The sequence below is a fragment of the Balaenoptera physalus genome, assembly GCF_965194825.1.
Source record: "Balaenoptera physalus genome assembly, chromosome: X".
NCBI classification, from domain to species: Eukaryota; Metazoa; Chordata; class Mammalia; order Artiodactyla; family Balaenopteridae; genus Balaenoptera; species Balaenoptera physalus.
In genome coordinates, this window is record NC_138903.1 from 89,330,439 (window position 1) to 89,352,202 (window position 21,764).

Here is a 21,764-nt window from a genome sequence, read left to right on the forward strand (position 1 = left end):
GGAGAGATAATTAATTCCATTTGGAACATGTGGTATTTGAGGTACCTCTAGGATATCCAAATGGGGATGTCTAGCAGGTTAGATAGACCCATGGATCTGGAGCCCTAAGAGCAGCCTGGGTTAGAGATATGGACTTGAGACTCATCAGAGAAGATGACAACCTAAACTAAGGCTTTAAAAGTCAATATAGGGAGAAAAGAATGGCTTTGACAGATGTAAGAATTTAGAATCAAAAATACCTGGTCACTGATTGGATAAGGGAATGTGACAAAGAGAGGAGAGTCTAGGACAAACCACAGGTTTCTGGTTTTGAAGGCTGGGTGAATAATGGTTCCACTGTTACGGACTGAATTGTGCCCCACCCATCCACCCAAATTCATATGTTGAAGTCCTCATGCCCATTATTTTTTAATGTGACTGTATTTGGAGATAGGGCCATTAGAGGGGTAATTAAGGAAAAATAAAGTTGTACAGATAGGTCCTAATCCAATATGACTGGTGCCCTTATAAGAAGAGTAGATTAGGGCATATACATGCATAGAAGGGGAATACCATGTGAACATGAGGAAAGCCATCTACAAGGCAAGGAGAGAGGCCTCAGAAGAAACCAACCCTGATCTTGGACTTCTAGCCTCCAGAGCTGTGAGAATATAAATTTCTGTTGTGTTATGGCAGCCCTAGCAAACTAATTCAGCCACCAAGCAAGATTAAGAATATGGGAAAGAAAGTAGATTGGGGGAAGGGGTTGTGAAAAGAAGAAGAGTTTGATGTGGGACATGTTGAGTTTTGAGATTCCTGAGGCCCATCGAGGTAGAGATATTCAAATGGCTTTGAAATTCAAAAGACAGTGGAGTTATAGATAAAGATTTGGAAATCATTGATATATAGGTGATATTTTAAACTGTGGGAGTGGATGAGATCATCCAAGAAGTGTATATATAGAACGAGAAGATCATCAAAGATAGAACCATAAGGAATATCAACATTAAGGAACAGATTGAGGAAGAGAGCCTAGGAAAGGAAAATAATCAGAGAGAGAGAATGAAGAGAGAAAGAAAACGTATAATTAACCTTTTAAATCTTGTTTCTGATTATAATTAGTTGACTACCTATTGATCTCAGTCCTCAAAGAGCTTTAACATAGTGAAGAAGGCACTACCTTATTCATTCCTGAATCTCCTACACCAAGCACAGTGCCTGCAATAAATATTTGTTAGAGCAGATGGAATTGAAATTAGAACTTCATTCCTTTTGTTTTGTTTGCTTATTTCTGGAGTGTGCAGTGTGTGTTGCCACTGATATTTTAAGTTCATAGTGAAAAATCATTTCAATGTGTCCTAGGCTTGATCCCCTTCCAAACCAACCCCCAGGACAATAGTTTTCATTATAACCTTCTGTCTTTGCCATTCTGGATGGAATTCTGTGCACAGAAGTTATATACATATATGGGTATATCTATGTAACAAATCGCAGCACAGGAGCCCCCTGGGCTCCCTCAGGCTCTGGTATGACATATTTGAGCCATATAAATTCAGCTTCTCCTCTGGCATCTGTTAGCCGACTCACTTGCAACTCCACCTCAGCAGTGGTCTCTTAGTCCTCTCAAAGCAGGGAAAGAGTGCTGTGTGCTGAGAGACCATGGCAAAGAATCCTCCAGAGAACTGTGAGGACTGTCACATTCTAAATGTAAGTTGATTCATATTTTTTATTCCCTTTTGAGCAGAAGCATGGTTTCACAGATTTATCATATTACAATATGAACATTAAAAAGTGAAATCAAGTGACTTTGAACTATGGCTTGCAATTTTAAGGGCTATTGTGTATTGTTTTATTCTCTCTGTTCTTTGCTTAGGCAGAAGCTTCTAAATCCAAGAAGATATGTAAATCACTTAAGATTTGTGGACTGGTGTTCGGTATCCTCGCCCTAACTCTAATTGTCCTGTTTTGGGGGGGCAAGCACTTCTGGCCTGAGACACCCAAAAAAGTGAGTAAATGCACTTTATAATCCAGTGTTTCTGTTTTGAGTTTGATTGAATTTAATTAGTGCTTGACATGTATATTACTCTGAAAATGAAAGTCATTAAGTTCTTTTTGTGTATATTTTTTGGTGGTATGAAAAACTCAGTCAAGGTTTGCTCTCTCTTTTTTGCCTAATTATTTTGGTAAAGGAAAAATATGTTTTCTGCATTTTGGTTAGTAATGATAAGATGTAGAATTACCCATTCTTTTATAATGCTTTTATAAGGAGTTAAGATTCCTCGCAGAAGCAAACTTTTTACTGTAAGAAAAAATACTTTCCATCTTTCTTTCAATTATCTGGGCAGAAACTGATGGAAAAGTAATTATACTACCACATGAGAAGAAACCACGAGAAATGGCAGCAAAGGATTTTCAGGGATTATGTTTCTGACTTAATGCATCTGCTGTGAGGACAGGCAGCAAACTCCTTTTCAGAAGGAGCAATTCTCATACCTGAATTCATGTTTATTTGTGACTCGAAAAAGAAAACCGAGAAACCTAGAGCTTTTCAGCTTCTCACGAGCCACAGTCGTTGGTGTCCCACTGAAATAGTAATGCTACAAGGTAGAAAAGTGACACCAAGTCATTAATCACAGATATCTCATAATGCTTCTGATACTATAGTTATTTGGTGAAGCTTGGCTGGCCATTGTAGTTGATATTAGTGTACCTTAGTGTTATTGTTACTCGCAGGCTCACACACAGTGGCTAAGTTTAGATGTGACCCAAAGAAAATCATAGTCCCTTCATGCCAACAATTTCCATTTGAAAGAGAATTAATAAATGTACAAGCTATAAACTGTGAAGATGGTTTTCTGGCTTTGCCACATTTTTCTCTCTGCATGTGGGATGTTGTTGTTGCTACCATTGTTATTAATTTGTTGTCATGGGATGCTCATTTCTATTTGATAACAGACGTAGGAAGGGAAAGGCAAAAATCCAGGAGGGAGGATAAAATACAAGAAGATAATGGATTGGGATGAACCATTAGGGGCCAAAGGAGTGATAGGAGCAGAGAGGAAAGAATATGGATCAATGAGGAAGGAGAGGCAGGGGGTGAGGAAGTGTAGAAAATAGAAAATCAAGTGGACAAGTGTCCAAAAGAAAACAGAGAAGTAAGGCATAGCCACCTTTGGATTCTTCATCTCTGCTGCCATACCCACTTTCATTTAGTACTAGAGGCTACCTTATCAAGTTTAAGTCAGAGGGAGAATGAATAGCAAACTTTGTTTACTTGCTTTCTTATTTATACCTTGTTCCAGAAAGGATTTCACACGTCATCCATTGCCTATAGTTAGCCCTTTCTCTTATCTCTCTCACTGCTCTCTGCTTCTGAACTGCTTACTGTTCACATGTCTTTCTAGAGAAGCCACCTATATTCAGACTAGCAAGGTGGGCAAAGCAATTGAGATCAGGAAAGAAACAACAAATGAATAAGAGTGCCAAGATGCATACCAATCCAATTCTGCTATTACTTAGCTAATTCCCAAGGTAACATGCTGTCCCACAAATTGAATCTTGGATCCTCTTGACAATTACAGATGGGTTAGAGGAGAATAAACCCTTTCATCCTCCATGGCCGTAATGTTCTTAGCTGGGTGTAGTAGGTAGCTAGCCCTTCTGAGCGCCCATACATGTCTGCCTAAACATGGGGCCAGATGGTTTTTCTAGTTTTATTTTAGCCATTGGAATTGCAAATTCTATTTTGAAAAAGTTTATGTGTTTTTCTAAACTTACAATGCTATTTGTCTCGGTGCAACTATAAATGACTAGGTGGGGACCTTGCTTTTATCTAGCAAGGTGCCAAGCTCACTAACAGAGCCCACGGTCGCCTCTGCTTCTGTATTATATCGTCTTTGCTTCTCACTCCAGTTCATTTTTTAATGCATTATAAGGAGCAATCCTGTGATTCCTCAAAGCAAATGTAAAACCTAGTCACTGCATGCACAGAAGAGGTGAGGTATGCTACCAACTAAAGTTTATCAAGAACCAAATCTCTCAAGAAGTAATCCGTCTTAGGATGTGATTTTTAGCAAAGGGATTCTCAGAAATGAACAAAAGCATTACAAAGTAATCTGGTAAAAGACGATAAATAGGTGTCTCCTGGGGCAAGTTTTTCCACCATGAACAAAGGTTGTTTGTTCTCTGTTCCAATGGGGAGTTACAATTTATTGCCTTTGATATTTAAGTCCCGGCCTTCCCCACAACCCAGGCTGGGTCCATTGCAAACTGAGGAACCAGCTGGACATGTGGATGCTCCACTAAGCCCACTGCCTTTAGTTCCCAGACAAAAAGCCCCAGGGAACATCTGTTGTTTCCAATGGCTAAGGCTGCCAATAAGCCTGCCTCGGAGCTGACTTATGATTGCTGGGAAGTGAAGAGTAGTCAGATTGGTCTTGGAAGAAGATTTGCAGAGGAAAAGGATCCAGGCATCTTGCACAAATTAAAGAGGCTCCCCTAAAGAGTATGGCCTGGCAAGAAACAGCAGTTAGCAGATTAAAACTCAGGCTCTTCTGGACTTTCCTTTACAAGCCTGTGGGACCTGTGGGGACTCTTGGGGCCCTTGGTGGAGAGAACCGGTGATACTGCTGAGCTTATGGATGACAGTGACGTGTTTGGCATCCCGGGACTTTCTCCAAGTTCTTAGCATTTGCTCCTCTAGCCTCCGCCACGCATCCTTTTTATTTTGCTTTTTGACATCTGTTTATAATTAAGTGTTTATTTAACATTCCACATCTGGTGTTGACATTTCCATGCCAGTAATTTCCCCCCTCCTCCTTCTATTACCTCCCACCTTGGTGTGGACAAAATATCCAGATTCTTGATCTAAAACGGGGAGTAAGCCGTGATGGACTCCCTCTCCTCACACATCTCAGGCATGAGCACACACACACACGAGAAAGACAGAGAGAGAGAGAGAGAGAGAGAGAGAGAGGGAGGGAGAGAGGGAGCTAGGGAGAGAGAAAGGGATGAAAATAAAATGAAACAAGGAAGACTAACTTTGGGAGAGCTGTTGCACTCCCTTACAGGCTACAGATCCCCAACCCACAGCCACATATAGAAGCCACTTGAGCTGAATGAAAGCCAGTCCCTCGAGTTCTGTATTCAGCTTTCTCAACCAAGCAGAGGGCCGATTCAGTTCCAGAGATTTTGAGAGAGCATGACAAGGCTCCACTTCCAGGCAGTGACTGCCCAGACGTTTTTGAAGCAGATTCCCGAGAGAAACATTCTTGCTTAAAGCTCCCTGTATTACACACTGAACCTGAAACAATCAGAAATCAACTCCCCAGCTAATTCATCCAACATAGAGAAAACAAGTCAGAAAAATTCTAGCCTTTAAACCAACAGTTGATAGATGTAACACAGACCTTGTAGCCTATCCCTTCCAGTCCTTTGTAGAATGAGGCAGAAGAATAATAAATTATATTAATGAATGCTGCCCTTCCTGCCATATATAGGAACCTCCTGTTGACTTTAGGGCTATTTGGAAAGGCTAAGGCCTAAAGCCCACACAGCAATCCACAGATTCCTGGGGATGTCTCCTCAACTTCTGCATACTACCAGGATGAGATGAGAAGGGGTAGGATAGGTGGGCATCCATCTGGCCTCCCCCTCACCTCAACTGCAGATGACCATTAAAAGAGTTTTACTCAAGACTGCAAGCCCAACAGCACTCTAGGCTGAAAATCTTTTGCTCAGAAAAAGCACTTTCCTGCTAAGTCTGGATCGGGCTTTCCTGTGCCTATTTCTTTAAGTTGGCCAGAGACCAACTTTCTTCACTCCCCCTCTAGGCACACGGGGGATACAACTTTCTTCCCCGAGTTCCCTGGGCTTTCCTACACAGCAGTTTGATGGGTAAAATGTGGGTCTGGAGAAGCATTTCATCCCCTCAAGGGAAGAGATGGAGATGGAGCTGAAATCTCTTTAGCAGGGGGACTGAGCTTCACCAGATGGTGCCACGTCAGCGTTTTTAAAAAGACTTCATTTTATTTTCCTCTCAAACCATTTCAAGAGCAAAGTCCACCCTTGTCCAGCCACTGTCACGGGCTAGCTCTTGGTCCCGGCTGCTAGGGGCACATTCGTATTCAGTCTCTTCATTCTCCTAAGGCATTTGCTGGGCAACTTACTTGGTACCAGCCAGAAAAAACCTAGGTCTTCAAAGGGAGCTGTCCTTCAGTGGCTGAGCGAGGGATTGGGGCTACTGTGGGGAAAGCGGCCCAGGAAATCAACAGGTAGTAGCAGTCCAACGGTTCAACCTGACAGGTGTTAGCCAAACCTGAACAGAATTGATTCTGTCGAACTACTATATATAAAATAGATAAACAACAAGGACCTACTGTATAGCACAGGGAACCATATTCAATATCTTATAATAACCTATAAGGGAAAAGAATCTGAAAAAGAATATATATATTATTATATATTTTATATATATGGATAACCGAATCACTTTGCTGTACACCAGAAACTAACACAACATTGTAAATCAACTACATTTCAATTTTTTTTTTAATTGATTTTGTCAACTATTCAACATTGCATTTGGCAATGGGTGAGAGATAAAGATGGCAACTGAGCCTCCAGAGACACTTGGTGACTTGTCCAAAGTCACACAGCTTGTAAGTGGCAGAGTTGAGGCTAAGACTAGAACCTGGTCTAGAGAGTCTTTTCACTATTCTTCAGCTGCATTTAAGAACAAGGAGTGGTGACGGTAGTGGGTAGGAAGAAACTTCCAAGCCAGCTTGAGGATCTAGATCAGGGCTCCCCAACCTCCAGCAGGTACTGGTCCGCATCCTGTTAGGAACCGGGCGGCACAGCAGGAGTTGAGCAGCAGGGCGCCAGCGAAGCTTCCTCTGCTTCTCCCCATCGCCCGAATTACCGCCTGGACCATCCTCCCCCCACCCCCGGTCCGTGGAAAAATTGTCTTCCACGAAACCGGTCCCTGGTGCCAAAAAGGTTGGGGACCGCTGTTCGACATGAAAGAAATGGGGTTTTTTTCTTTTTGAAAAAGAGGAATGTCTGTGCTGCCTATGCCAGTTTTTTTCAGGACTGAGAACTGGTGATTGAAGATGCAGGACTCCAACTTTGCATAAGAAACAATGTGTCTGCTCTGTGTTGGTTAAAGAAATACCCAGAGGCCCTTTAATTCCCACAGGCTAGGTTGGTAATAATATAGTACAATGCATTCCCTTCCTTTCCTTCCAGCCTAACACCTGCTAGCCAGCTATTCTGAGCATGTATTTCACCTTTGGAGAGTGTACCTCATAAACAGACAGTAAGAAATGAAGGTGGAGAGAAGAACAGCTAGATTAATCATAGGCTTCAAAAAACAAACCTAAGGCAAATGTCCTCAAATCCCTTTCAGGACAAGCTAAAGCTACCTGCCCCAAAACAGAACCATCACACTGAGGTCTGAGGCAGCTTTACTTTTTATAAAAATCTTTCTTTTCTGATCTCAGAGACTGTCACAAATTGAGGCCAGAAAACACAGCAAACTGTGAAAGGAGGATGTTAGGGCCCATTTGCTGCCTGAGTGGAGAATTTAACTGGACTGAGGAAAGAATTCCTGAGCAGGGAAGAGAAGTGAGTTTGTGTTCTCTCCACGTTTCGTCAGTGTGGTCTTCTTACATCCCTCACTCCTTGGGGTTCACCACGTATCTATCTCGTTTCTCTTCTGAGTCATATTCCATCCCATTGGTTTCCCTGTCCAACGCCAGTGTTCTGGTCCCTCATAGTTGAGACCAGCCTTATGTGTGGATGGAGTGGGAGCCCATTTGAGTGCTGCTGGAAAGATGCCCTTGCCCTTAATATATCTCTTATTCCTGGTGCCATTGTGCTTAAAAACCACCATTAGTAATTCATTCCTTTGAGTTAAGTATTGCACTCAGTTTTTTTTAACAGACAAACACCCATCACTAATACCTTAGTGTGAGATCAGTTGTCAGATTGATTTCTTCTTTGATATAAGGTACCTGAAGCACCATGAGATTCCTAGATGTCTGGACAGGAGACAGAGGAATAGAGGGAGATGGGAAGAGGAGGAAGGGCTAGGAAGGTACAAAGAGGGCAGGATATAAAAAGAACAGAAAAGGGAAGCTAGAAACACCAAAGATTAACTTGCCCTAATGTGCCGGTTTGGTGGAAGTGTACTTCTCACCATACTCTCTCCCTGCTCTGTCCTTTCTGGAATAAAGCTGAGTTGGAGGCAGTCTGAGATGAACTACTGGGAGCCCACTCACACTTCTCTCAGACCGCTCATCCTTCTCTGCTTTAGTTTGCACCTGGAGTGGACAAAACCATTTATTCCCTCATCTCCAGAAAGACCCTCAGCCCCTGAGCCAGTGAGCTTAGTAGACAGAAAAGTACTTCTGAAGCCAAAGGCATGAGCTCAGTCTTCATATGGGCCAGTGAAGCTTGCATAGCCATTACCCAGGCAATGTGCTCCACAGGGACCCGGACCAGACAGTATGTCTGGATTTGCTCAAACCCATCCCTAAGCAGTCCAAAGTGGGCCACCGGCATCATCTTCCTAGACAAAGGACAGTCTGTTCCAAAAGGGCACCTTTGATAGTGGAATTCAATCTGAGTGAATATATAGCTCCCTACCCCCCACCCAGATTTTACATATGAATGAAGTCATTCTGATCCCACTACCATTACTAACAAAAAGGCAATATGCTAGTGAATAAATACAATCAGAATGGACCCCTCCTCCCCTATCAAAAAAAAAAAACCTCTTTGAAAGAATGCTGAAAATAATCAAGATCTGCTGAGCTTGGCAGTTTCCAATAGTTTTCATCTAGCAAGGTGTCCAAGTGAAGTGCATTGCCAACAGTGCAGGAAAACTCATTCCACAGAAGTACACTGAAATCCTAAATGTCACCAGTATGGTTCCATAGTCTTCTACCAATGATTGAAAATACAGCCTGTATTTTCTCTTTTGCCCAGGTAGGCAGTGTTCCAACATCCCCTAGTCTCTAACCTCATTTTTCCGTGCAATAATCCATCAGTTGTGCTACTGATGAAACAAACACCCCACCCCACCCCCAATGACTAGGGCTGTCGACATTTGTCTCAACAATGGATAGTATTTCTAAAGAAATTCCCCCCTGTTGGGAGATCTGACAAGGCTGGATCTGAAGTAGATGCCTCTCTCCTCTACTTAGGTCAGGCCCACTGAGAGCTCAATTTGTTGCCATAAGTAGAAGTTTCTCAAGCTGGCTGCAGAGCTGGAACTGAGGACAAATTTATAACTAGAAGCAAATAACAAGTCTAAAGAAATTTTCTACCTGTCACAAAGCAGGCCAGACTTGCTGTGTTAACTCTGCAGTTGCTGGAAAGTTCTAAATACTGTTTTCCTTCCCCTTTTAAAATATGGTCTCTTAAAAGACCTTGCCAATGCTCAAAATCTCTCTTTAGGAAGATGAGAATTTGCCCTTGGTGGGGAAAAGGTATTCAACATATACTTCAGCTCTGACCATGTCCAAGGCACTGTAGGGCAGCAAAGAGGTAAATGACATTATCTCTTGTTTTCCTATTCAGCGACTACATCAACTTTTCACACTTGAAGTAATATTGCTTCTACAAACCCTTCCCATTTGTTTTTCTACTTGAGGTGGGGAAAATTTGACCAGGTTACACTAACATTCAGTCACAGATACCAGCAGACATTAAAAAACAACCCAACCCAGCACAAGCAATACAAGACTGCCACTGGAAACAGTATCATTAGAAAGCAACAATGGCTCTGTAGATGACTTGCTTTTTCAGGCTTTTAGTTTACCAAATGTTTTTCATAAGGAAAAATAAGAATGAAGAAACTCGATAGCCAAAGGCCTCCTAACAACAGGGATAAGATAGACTTCCACATGGCACCATCAGGTCTGGCCTGGTTTGTGACAGGTAACAAATTCCTTTAGGTTACTTATTTGCTTCTAGCTATAAACATGTCCTCGGTTATAAGTAATGGGCTTATTAATAGACTGGGATACTCTATGGGACTGGTCCTTTTGGTCCTTAGAAAAATTGTCTCCTTTAGAGGGTAGGAGAGAGTCTGGGGTTTTGTTTCAACTACTCAAGAGCAACCTGATATGCAGCTTTGCCAAGGCGATCTTCTTGAGAGACTCCATATTACATAGTGCATATTACAATTCACAGCTGTTGAATTCTATATGCAGGAGAATCTGGAGAACTTGAAGTCAGCTGAATCGGGTTTGGAAAAGAAAAATCAGGAATCAACTGAATGAATTTGGTTAGCCCATAACAGAAAAGGTTAGGGGAAGGCAGTAAATGTTTCCTGGAGCTTAAAGGACAAAAGGAAGCAATTGAGGTCAGGGTAAGACGATTATCTAATAAATATTCACCAAAGAGAATGGTCTTCAGAGTCTTCAGAGTCTAAAAAGTACAGATCCAAGACTGTTGAGACAATATTAAATCCCTGGATGGATAAGATAAAGAGCAAGGCCTAAACATTCTAAATCTGCTCAAATCTCTTTCTCAGCCCTAGTGAATTTCACAGGGAGTAAGTGGGTGACTACTGAGTACTTAGAAAGGGAAGTGGTAGTTTAAAGAAGCAGTATAGGTTTTTGGTGATTCCTCTGCTTACCACAAGTGAAAAACACCTTACAGGCTGCTTTGCAAAATATCATTTGCTATTTAGTCAAGGCTGCCAAGAAAACTGTTGGAATTCTTAGTAATTAGTTCAGCAACTTGGCTTGAATACAAAATACTGGCTCTGAAGGGATCCCCATATCAGCTCCAGTGCCAAAAAACACCTCACTTTAATCTCGAGTCTCAGAGAATTCCCAACGGCAAGCTGCTGAGATGGCACCTCTCTACAAAGGCTCCGGAAAAAGAAGGTGCCCCAGATATTACCCAATTAAAGTGTCTTATGAAGGGACATACTGAGTATCTTAGAGCTTGTTTTCCTCTGTTCTCCCAGACATATGACATGGAGCACACTTTCTACAGCAACGGAGAGAAGAAGAAGATTTACATGGAAATTGATCCCGTGACCAGAACTGAAATATTCAGAAGTGGAAATGGCACTGATGAAACATTGGAAGTACATGACTTTAAAAATGTAAGTTGGATATTTTCTCCCTAAAGCTTCCCACTTAAAATATTAGAACATTTGAGTCAAGTTAAAAATAGCCTGTAGCCTCCATTTAATTTATAAGACAAAGCTTTCCCTTTGAATTCAAATTTTGCCAGCCTGGGGCCCTGACAAACCATGAAACTCATTAACTGTGGCTATTTCAGGAAGTTTTGCTATTTTTTGTCTGTTTTATAGGGATACACTGGCATTTACTTTGTAGGTCTTCAAAAATGCTTCATCAAAACTCAGATTAAAGTGATTCCTGAATTTTCTGAACCAGAGGAAGAAATAGATGAGGTATGTAAGAAAAATAATAGTAATAGTAAAAGCCATAATTTATTGGGGGCTAACTCTGTGTCAGACATTGTACTAAATGCTTTACCCTCATTTGATTCTCACAACAACCCTATAGATAGGTACTATTATCATCCTCATTTTCAGATGCAGACCAAAAAGTGACTTGTCCAAGGTTACACAGCTAGCGCAGAGCAGATTGGGATCTTGAACTCAGGCCTTTCAACAAACCTAAAGTTCATGCTTTTAAGTCCAATGCTGTACTTTTATACCCGGGTAACCATTATGTACATTTGCTTCCAAACCAAAGATTTCTGGTAAGAGGGGTGAGCCGGAGGAGCAAAACCAGTCCTGCCAAAGATAAAGTCCTGAATAAAAGCCCCAAGGCCACCTGGATCCTTGCCACTTTTGTCACACTGTAACATTCACCTATTCTAAAGATTTTAGTTCAACACTACTATATATAAAATAGATGACCAACAAGGACCTACTGTATAGCACAGGGAACTCTACTCAATATCTTGTAATAACCTATAGGGAAAAAGAATCTGAAAAAGAATATATATATACATGTATATATATAAAATATAACTGAATCACTTTGCTGTATACCTGAAACTAACACAACATTGTAAATCAACTATACTTCAATCAAAAATTAAAAATTAAATAAAAGGAGATTTCAGTTCACTCACCTTACCATTTTATGCTGGGCTGCTAATGGAATAATCCACCTTTAACATATCACTAGGAAAGACAAAAGTAAAGAAGGTGAGAATTACAGTATAATACAAATTCTCTGAAAGCACACTCCCAGGCCATGGTGAGGTAACGTAGGGCAGCGGTCCGCAACATTTTTGGCACCAGGGACCGGTTTCGTGGAAGACAATTTTTCCACGGCCCGGGGACAGGGGATGGTTCAGGCGGTAATGCGAGCGATGGATGAAGCTTTGCTCTCTCGCCTGCCGCTCACCTCCTGCTGTGCAGCCGGGTTCCTAACAGGCCCAGGGGTTGGGGACCCCTGACCTAGGGCACCAGTGCAACTGCTGAATGGCCGCTATAGGCCTAGTGGGAGATGGAGGATTATTGCCTAAAGTACAGCCATCGGTAAGGCCCAGGAGACTTAATTTTTCCCTGATATCCTGACTGTAATTATGGTATGCTGCTATCTATGACAGCATACCTCCACTGTAGTCAGAAGAAACAAATATTGGGTTGGGTTGGTTTGTTTTAGTGTTTAACTGGCAAATCTAAACTGAGATTATGCCAAAGGCACAGTGGCCACTCTATATACTGTAAATACCTCTTTCATTTTCTTCTGTCTCTCCCAGGTTCTTTTTCACTTTTCTCCTGCCCAACTCTCTCCATGTTAATTCTCATCTACTCATTTATCTTTTTCTTTTACTTTTCTTATTTTGGGGGGTGAGGTGATGTGGGGATCACTTTTTTCTTTCCATTACCCAAGTCTCAGGGTTGTCACTGGCTCCCACAGACATGATATTAGTCTCCTCATGTCCAGAGAAGTTACAGACCCTGGTTCCTAGAATTTCTAAGAAAAAGAAGATTTTCCCCAAAGACGATGCTCTGCTCCCAAGGTCTATGGCAAGTGAAAAGTTTTGGAGATTTTTTTTTTAAATAAGCCTAATTTGGATGCATCTGAGGAACAGAGCAACTTCCAGGATATTAGGGATTACTACAGGGGGCAAAAGTAAGATGAAAGGAGAATCAAGAAGATAAAAAGCTATTATATCCAATATCATATGCTGCTTTTTACAGAAAATAATGTAAGCATTTGAGTAGGGCCAGCCAGCAATGACTTCCCGAACTGACACAACAAGATTTATTTTTCTGAAAAAGTTAAAGGCTGGGACTTCTGTGGCAGTCCAGTGGTTAAGACTCCATGCTTCCACTGCAGGAAGGCTAAGATCCCACATGCGGCATGGCAAAAAAAAAAAAAAAAGTTAAAGGCAAAGGCCCATACTGTCTCATTTTGGCCCTAATTTATTCTTCAGTTAATATTGTCAGATTGTCTAAATAACACAAGTATTCATCTCATGATAGTGAAATTGCTTTATCTTCAAGAAAATCCTATTTTTTTTTTGTTCAGGCTACAGATTTTTTTTACGAGACAAATTTGTGGTCCTGAATGACAAAAACCCTCTTATTCTGCACTTCCCTCACCACTGTATCCATACTTTGTACATGTTAAACATGCAGAGCAGGTATATAAATAGCCCTGATTTTGCTAACAAAGCTAGTCAACGTACCAACCTCATTTTATACAGTCCCTTTCAATGCATCCCAAGTCTTTACAGACTCAAGGGCAAAGGAGCTAAGATGAGAGTTTTAAGTGACTAGGAGAAAAAATTACAAAGCCATATTTCAAAAAATAAAAACACTGAAATCATAAAGCTAGAAAGAAACAAAGGAGAAAAGGAAAAGCCTTATTAAGAGTAGGGGAAAAAATGTCAAAGCCCAGGAGACAAATGATTAAGAGCTAGGTATACAAGACAACTACTTCCAACACTAGAAACAGAAGAGAAGGGGGCATTCTTGACAATATAAGAGAGGCTACCTAAACAAAAAACATCCTGTGAGACAAATTCTAAGTATCTAGAATGAAAGGAGTAAAATAGTAGCAAGGCCAGTGAAGTCACAAGTTAGACCGGACTTTGAAACAAAGTATCTTTGGTACTACAGCTATACCATTAACACACAATCTTGTGAAACCAAAATATTAGGTTCTGTTGCTACTTAAGTGATTTCACCAATTTGGATTACAGGAGTGTTTTTCTGCTTGAGATCAAATTCGGCTTGCAATCCTAGTCGTAAGCCTAAAACAAGGCAGGCACTCACAACATCCATTTAAAAGAAAGAAAACAAATGTAAATCACTCAGGGTTCCAGAAGCCCAAATTAAAACATACATGGCCCAGTGGGAGGCCCAGAAAATGATGGAAAGCCTTCCTGACTTTAAGAGAAATGGTAGCAGAGAAGGCTCCTGTTTCAGTGAGCAGCCCTACTGTTAGACGGGAGAGGGAGGGACCAGTTGTTAACTCTCCCAAGGGCATCTACTTCACTGGGAGTTCTGGGACTGGAATTATTATTCAGACTCGAAATATGGTATTTTCCAGGATCCCATAATGTCTCACTCATTTTATTAATTTCTCTGCCTATCCCCACCCTGAACTACTTTCTTCTCTCAGAATGAAGAAATTACCACAACTTTCTTTGAACAGTCAGTGATTTGGGTCCCAGCAGAAAAGCCTATTGAAAACCGAGACTTTCTTAAAAATTCCAAAATTCTGGAGATTTGTGATAATGTGACCATGTACTGGATCAATCCCACTCTAATAGCAGGTATGGCCTCCTTCTCCTCCTCCTCCTCTGTTTTCCAAAGTCAGTAACAGGTTAATGTTCCCAGCATTCAGAGACTACACTTCTAGGAAAACAAATGATCAGCTTATATCTTCTTACATGAAACTGTATATGCTGACTGCCAGTGAGGAGGGAATTTTTCACAGCCAAGTTATAAATCAGATAAGTTAATGCTGACAGGCTTTTAAATATCTCAGCAAAGGTAACGCCACCCTAATGTGAGTAGTGATAGCGAAAAGCTAATCTGTCTCTCTTTGCACATCTATATTCATTGCAGTCGGGCTACCAGACTATGGCTCAAACCACTGTGTGCCCAACCCAAGAACAGAGGAGAGAAGAGCCAAAACAATGCTCTGTTGTCTCAAGAAGGATTTTCTATATCAAATGGTGGCATCCTCCCCGGATGATAGGACACTCACTGCAATACAAATTTCTTTGTGGCTATTTTAGGAATCAGTATAAAAGTAATTGGGTGCTAAAGGTCCAGAGTAAAAGACTCCAGCTCTCAACTTCCAGTCAGCCCATAGAGAGGGCAAAGTCCCTGGACATCTTATTCTGCCCAGCTAGTACAGAATTTGGCCTCCCTCATTCTGGACAGCATAGATTACTACATTTCCCAAGAGAGAATGCTCTAACCAATGCAGGCATCTATTGGTACTCTTTGGCCTTAAAAAAAAAGGCAACTAGGGACTTCACTGGTGGTGCAGTGGTTAAGAATCCGCCTGACAATGCAGGGGACACGGGTTCAATCCCTGGTCCGGGAAGATCCCACATGCTGCGGAGCAACTAAGCCTGCGAGCCACAACTACTGAGTCCAAGTGCTGCAACTACTGAAGCCCACGTGCCTAGAGCCCGTGCTCCTCAACAAGAGAAGCCACCACAATGAGAAGCCCCCGCACTGCAATGAAGAATAGCCCCCGCTCCCCACAACTAGAGAAAGCCCACTCGCAGCAACAAAGACCCAACCAGCAAAAAAAAAAAGCAACTAAGTGCAATTACTACAACTTCTGCTTCAACATTCTTCTCCTAAAGGACGTTAGTGGAAATCATGATGAAATCTGAATAAAGTCTGTAGTTTAGTTAATTGTATTGTACCAGTGCTAATTTCTTAGTTTTGATCATTGTACCGTGGTTATGTAAGATGCTAACATTAGGGGAAATTGGGTGAAAGGTATACAGAAACTCTGTACTATCTTTGCAACTCTTCTGTAAATCTAAGATAATTTCTAAATACCAAGTTTAAAATTTCAGGAAAGAGAAGGGATGAGGAAGGAGAACAGAGGGCACTGAATCAAATCAGGCAACCAGGGCTTCCCTGGTGGCGTGGTGGTTGAGGGTCTGCCTGCCGGTGCAGGGGACACGGGTTCGAGCCCTGGTCTGGGAGGGTCCCACATGCCACGGAGCGAGTGGGCCCATGAGCCACAATTACTGAGCCTGCGCGTCTGGAGCCTGTGCTCCGCAACAAGGGAGGCCGCGACAGTGAGGGGCCTGCACGCCGCGATGAAGAGTGGGCCTCGCTTGCCGCAGCTGGAGAGAGCCCTCGCGCGGAAACGAAGACCTAACACAGCCATAAATAAAAAATAAATAAATAAATAAATAATTTTAAAAAAAATCAGGCAACCAAAAAAATATTTACTGAGCACCTGCCGTGAATAAAATCATTGTAGGAGACACCAAAGTCCCCTGCCCTCAGTTTTTAATTTAATAAGCTAATAAGGCAAAGCAGTAAGTGCTGCCAAAAGAGCAAAGAAGTCTATGTACATGGGAATGGTCAAATTTCTTTTGGAAGATCTCCGTAAGATATCAGCTGCAGGAGCTTGGAAAAGTGGTTCATTCATGCCTAAATGATGGCAGTGAGAAGACACAATGAAAATCTCTATCCCCAAATGCTAGTTCCCTAAGCAAAGCAGTTGTATCACAACTTTGTGTTTATTACCTTAGTTTCAGAGTTACAAGACTTTGAGGAGGATGGTGAAGACCTTCACTTTCCTACCAATGAAAAAAAAGGCATTGAACAAAATGAGCAGTGGGTGGTCCCTCAAGTGAAGGTGGAGAAGACCCGTCACGCCAGACAAGCAGCAAGCGAGGAAGAACTCCCCATCAATGACTATGTGAGTTCTGTTCACGTTTTTCTTGTTAGAGGAAAAACAAAGAGCCCTCACAAAACTCACTACCCCTCAGATCAAAGTCACTGAAAGGATAATGCTCATTGTTTTAAGGAAAAAGTATTTAAGAAGCTTGGAATCCCTAGAAGACTCGTTCAAAATTAATCTTGTCAATATCCTGTAATATACAATAATGGAAAGGAATATGAAAAAGAATATATGTATAACTGAATCACTTTGCTGTACAGCAAAAATTAACACATTGTAAATCAACTATACCTCAATAAAGTTTTTCTAAAATTTTTTTAATTAAAAAAAATAAAATCAGTCTTGATCTAATCCATTGATGTATCTCCAAGATCAGGCTCAGGAACTTAATTGCTCACCAGTCCCCATCTCCTATAGTCTTATACTCCTCCCCTGCTTCGTAGACCTCTTCCTAGTGAACCTGCCCCCTCCAACACTGGCTTCTTCTTCTTTCAGACTGAAAATGGAATAGAATTCGACCCCATGCTGGATGAGAGAGGTTATTGTTGTATTTACTGCCGTCGAGGCAACCGCTACTGCCGCCGCGTCTGTGAACCTTTACTAGGTTACTACCCGTATCCATACTGCTACCAAGGAGGGCGGGTTATCTGTCGTGTCATCATGCCTTGCAACTGGTGGGTGGCCCGCATGCTGGGGAGGGTTTAGTAGCAAGTCTGAGCTCGAGTGCTTAAACTTCTGGCAGCCAACATATAATAAATGCATGCTATTCGATGAATTTCTGCCTATGAGGCTTTTGGCTCCTGGTAGCCAGTACTCCGGAATTACTTGTAGGTAATTCTTCTCTTCATGTTCTAATAAACTTCTACATCATCATCAATGGCCTGATTGCTGCTGAACACACTGGGTAAGTGTTTGTTAAGAATATTCCCTGCAACTGAAATGGAGCAGATCCGTCTCACGTGGAAGACAGCAATGAAAACTTGCATTTCATCAGGTTTAGGGAGTAGGAAAGGGCAAAGCATAAGGATTCTCAAATACTGTATTTTACTAGGCTGTATTGAGAAAGTGGAAATAGGGGCCGATGATAAAATGACCCCATAACTGATGCATAAATAAATGTGTCCTTTTGTGCATACCCCAGTGTTTAATTATCTGAGAGACATATTGTGGACTTGCTTAAGCATCTCTTAAGCCACTGGACAGGCAGTGAGTCACAGCAGGCCAACACTAAAGTATTCTAAGTGCTCAGACTCAGCAAAGGAGAAAGCTAACCTAGCAAAAAGGGTCCCAGGCTCTCCTCCTGGTAACAAGAACTCAACTTTGGATAAATTCAATACTTTGTAAACTTCAGGTATGACTTCTCTTTTAGATCAGTGTCTGGTTACATAACTTTCCAGGGCAATAACCTGGAAAATGGGGACCCATAAATATCATTCACAGAAACAGGCATTATAGGACATTACTGAAGTGAGGAGTCAAACGGGATTTTGTTTTTCCTCCAAAACCACAAGAAACTAGCAGCATGGCACTTTCTTAAAAGAAGGGTAAAGCCTAGTTATTGATCACCTGATACTTTGCTTGGGAATAGGAAAAGGGGCAAAGCAGAGAGAAGAAGCGGTTAGAGGGTAATGTTAAACTTGGAGTCCCAGCCAGTTCTAGTTTCAAAATTCTTGTTATACCCATCTGTCACCCCTTCTAGTTTCATTGGAAGGTAGCCCCTTCATTGCTCAATTTCAAAGTTATTGTGTCATGAAAATATCTGTCTGGCACTTTCCATTTTCAAAGAGTAAAATCTTCAAGATGCCTGTGGGCCAGGAGTCATTATCCCCCACTGAACAGTTGAGGAAGCAAATAGAAGCAGATTTGCCCAAGGCTGAGTTAAGATTAGCCAGTCATTAATTCATAATTAACATACATGCCATACTTAGATTACCAATTTTCACAGGATGAGAGCACAATAAAATATATCTAACAATGCAACATCACTGAAAATATTTTCTTTTTTTATTCAAGATTTAAAAGACATCTGAAAATTTTGGAATACTTCATTTATCATAATGGGCATTAATTTGTAGTTGAAATAGAAAAATGTAAAAGGTAGGAGATTAAGTTGAGGTTGTATGACTTTACGATGTTCTCTATCATTTTTAAATAAATTTTTCATTTTTAACATTGGTTTTTAAGATTGACCAATAATTTTAAGTTCCTGAGACACTCAATTTGATGCAGTCTACATTGTACTATGTATACTATGCTCTGTAGGGTATACAAATGAAGTAGAAGGCATACTCCTTATTGCCCAAGAAAAATAAGATGCCCAAGTATACAAGCCCATATACAGAAACTTATACACAACTACAGTTGTATATGGCATGCTATATACATGTGTGTGCGCACACACACACACACACAAGAATTATAGAAGTTTTCCTATCACATGTGAGGGCTAAAGGTTCCTACTCACATTAATTCAGGAAGCATTTCTTGTTCAAATGCGATACCTTGACCACCACATAATTTCACACTGGGAAAATGTGGATCCCCTTAATGAAGCAGACCATGAATTTCAAAAGAAAACCCAAGGACACGCTAAAAAAAAATCAAATCATCTCACACTTAGGAAAAAAGAAACCAAAACAGCAAACAAACAAACCCAAACACATGAGTCTGTCACTTCATATAGGCCTAGGCCAGGTTGAACAAGAAGAAAGTATGGTATTGCTCTCCCATCATAGACTTTTGCCCCTTATTCAAGGCATGCGCAGATAGCCTCCTTATATCATGCCTTATACTTCCCTCAGACCAACCCCACTGAAGCTAGAGTTTCCTCTGTTCCTTCCACCACCCTTCCCTAAGGCCAGCCTCTCATCACAAGGAATGATGCCAGAGGAGCTCCGACCTCCCAGGCCAGAGACCCTGCAGTAGTTTTAATGTATCCCTATCCTCCACTCCAGTCGCTCACCAAATACTTCCAGCTTGCCCTCTTAAACCACCCCTCAGTTTATGCTCTGGTCCAAGCCACAGGTTATTTCTTCGCACAGCTGTTACAACCTCCTCCCTGCTGAAGTTCCCAGGCTACAGACTGAAGCGAGAATAAATGCTTTTACACAAAGTTGATTTTTCACTTATAGATTTTATGAATGCCATTTCCTTCCCTGAAAGTCCATAATAGGTACTTACTACATTAAAGATCGGGCCTCACCTGCAATCAAATAGTCCTTCCTCAAACCACCCTTAACCACCATCCCACATCCCTTTTATCTTCCCACTACCCTCCCCTCCCCCTTTGCTTATCTCAGGTACATTAGTTTCATGCTCTATTTGTGCAGTCATCCCACCTCCTTTACAGAGTCTTCTCTCACTAATTGGAAGAGATTTAAAAATCCCATTTTCCTTTTACCTAAACATGAAACCTCAGTCTTCTCTACTTTATTCTATGCCTGTGTAAGTTAATATATCACTCAACGCACATACCATTTACATATGAGTTTAACCTGCAAGTTCTTTTCTAAAAAGGGCCCATATTCTCTCCCATTTTGCTCTGTCCAGAACCCAGCACAGTATCAAAAGCATGTAAGTGGTCTTTAATTTTTTAGTTGAAAGCAAGAAATGATAAAGAAGAGAAGGAAGAAGGTAGAAGAAAAAGAGAGCACAGCTACAAGACTCTTCAGAATGTCATTACAAAAACTTGGCCTTGAGTTCTGTTGAAATTTAGGATGAAAGTTCTTATCTTACTTAAATCCACTTTTGTACTTCTTATCTTTTGACACAGTCTGTTTCTACAAGTATGAAGAATTCCTCTAATCCCAGAATGATCAAAAGCATCGATGATGGCCCACAGCTCAATTATCTATTTCCCTTATACAGATGCAGGCTTTTTGCATTTTCTTCTCAATTTTCAATGACTCCATGTATAAAAAAGAAAGAAAAAGGCAAAAAACACATCTGCTGTGAAATCACAGGAACTACCATATCACCTTTCAGATTCTTTGGGAATCTAAATTCCAATCAAGACGAGTCAGGTGAGGTGAAGCTATCCATTGCTCCCACTCAGCAGAAGGGCACCATGCATTAGTGTGCTCAGTGCCTTCCTGCACACCTAAAATGGCTCTTTGGCAGGACTAGGGGCAAAGGAAATCTATTTTGAGTCTTTATATATAAGGCTCACTGTCTGGCTGAGCCCAAAACTGTCACTTTGGCTCCTAAAGTCTAACGCTGAAAGCTTACTGAGATAAATATGGACCTTCTCATTCAGGCTGTCAGGAAATGCGTGGATCTATTTTATTTATACCCTTAAAAAATGATTTCATTTTGGCTTTCCTTTTTTGAAGAAGTTTCATTCCATGGCTTAATTTTGCTGACAACATGCTGTTCCCTAACAAGAAAGGAAAGTGGCTCCATATTAAAAACCAGGTATGAATGTACACACAAAAATTATTGTCCGTGGCTCATTCAAAAATCCTGCTTCTAAATCTCCTCTGGTATCTTTAATTAATTTGCCTGAAAGCTACTTACCCAAGGACTGCAATTCAGATCAATAATCAACTCTGGCATTTGTAGCCTAATGAGTGAGTAGTCACTTGAATACGTACTGCTTTGATATTTGGGTCCCATTTGCCTGTTGTTTCTTCCACGCACTTATTTGACACTCGAACCTATTGTCCTTGCTAAAGAGGCTCAGAAAGATAGAGGCGCATTGAACCACGGGAAACCAACCAAGCCACAATAAATCCCTCAACCAAAACAAACAAATAAACACCAGTGAGTCCATAGTGCTGAGATGAACTCTAACAGTTATATGAATATATTGTTTATATTTATCCTTCCCTGCTGGTGCTATCATTTGCCATTCTGAACTTTCCACTGACAGCAGTGTTTCTGCTG

General features: G+C 41.2%; 1 protein-coding gene across 1 annotated transcript; it reads left to right on the top strand.

Moving 5' to 3' along the window:
• Positions 1-461: 461 nt before the first annotated feature.
• Positions 462-18,013, top strand: TNMD (tenomodulin). Its single transcript, XM_082447700.1, has 7 exons — positions 462-1,686; positions 1,853-1,984; positions 10,961-11,101; positions 11,312-11,413; positions 14,616-14,769; positions 16,729-16,898; positions 17,376-18,013. The coding sequence occupies exons 1-7, from the start codon at positions 1,639-1,641 to the stop codon at positions 17,583-17,585; spliced, it is 957 nt and encodes a 318-aa protein (XP_082303826.1). The 5' UTR covers positions 462-1,638; the 3' UTR covers positions 17,586-18,013.
• Positions 18,014-21,764: the final 3,751 nt, after the last annotated feature.

Coding starts and splice junctions, on each gene's coding strand:
- TNMD (XM_082447700.1), top strand. CDS start 1,639: ATGGCAAAGAATCCTCCAGAGAACTGTGAGGACTGTCACATTCTAAAT. Junction 1,985..10,960: donor GGCCTGAGACACCCAAAAAA/GTGAGTAAATGC, acceptor CTGTTCTCCCAG/ACATATGACATGGAGCACAC. Junction 11,102..11,311: donor AAGTACATGACTTTAAAAAT/GTAAGTTGGATA, acceptor TCTGTTTTATAG/GGATACACTGGCATTTACTT.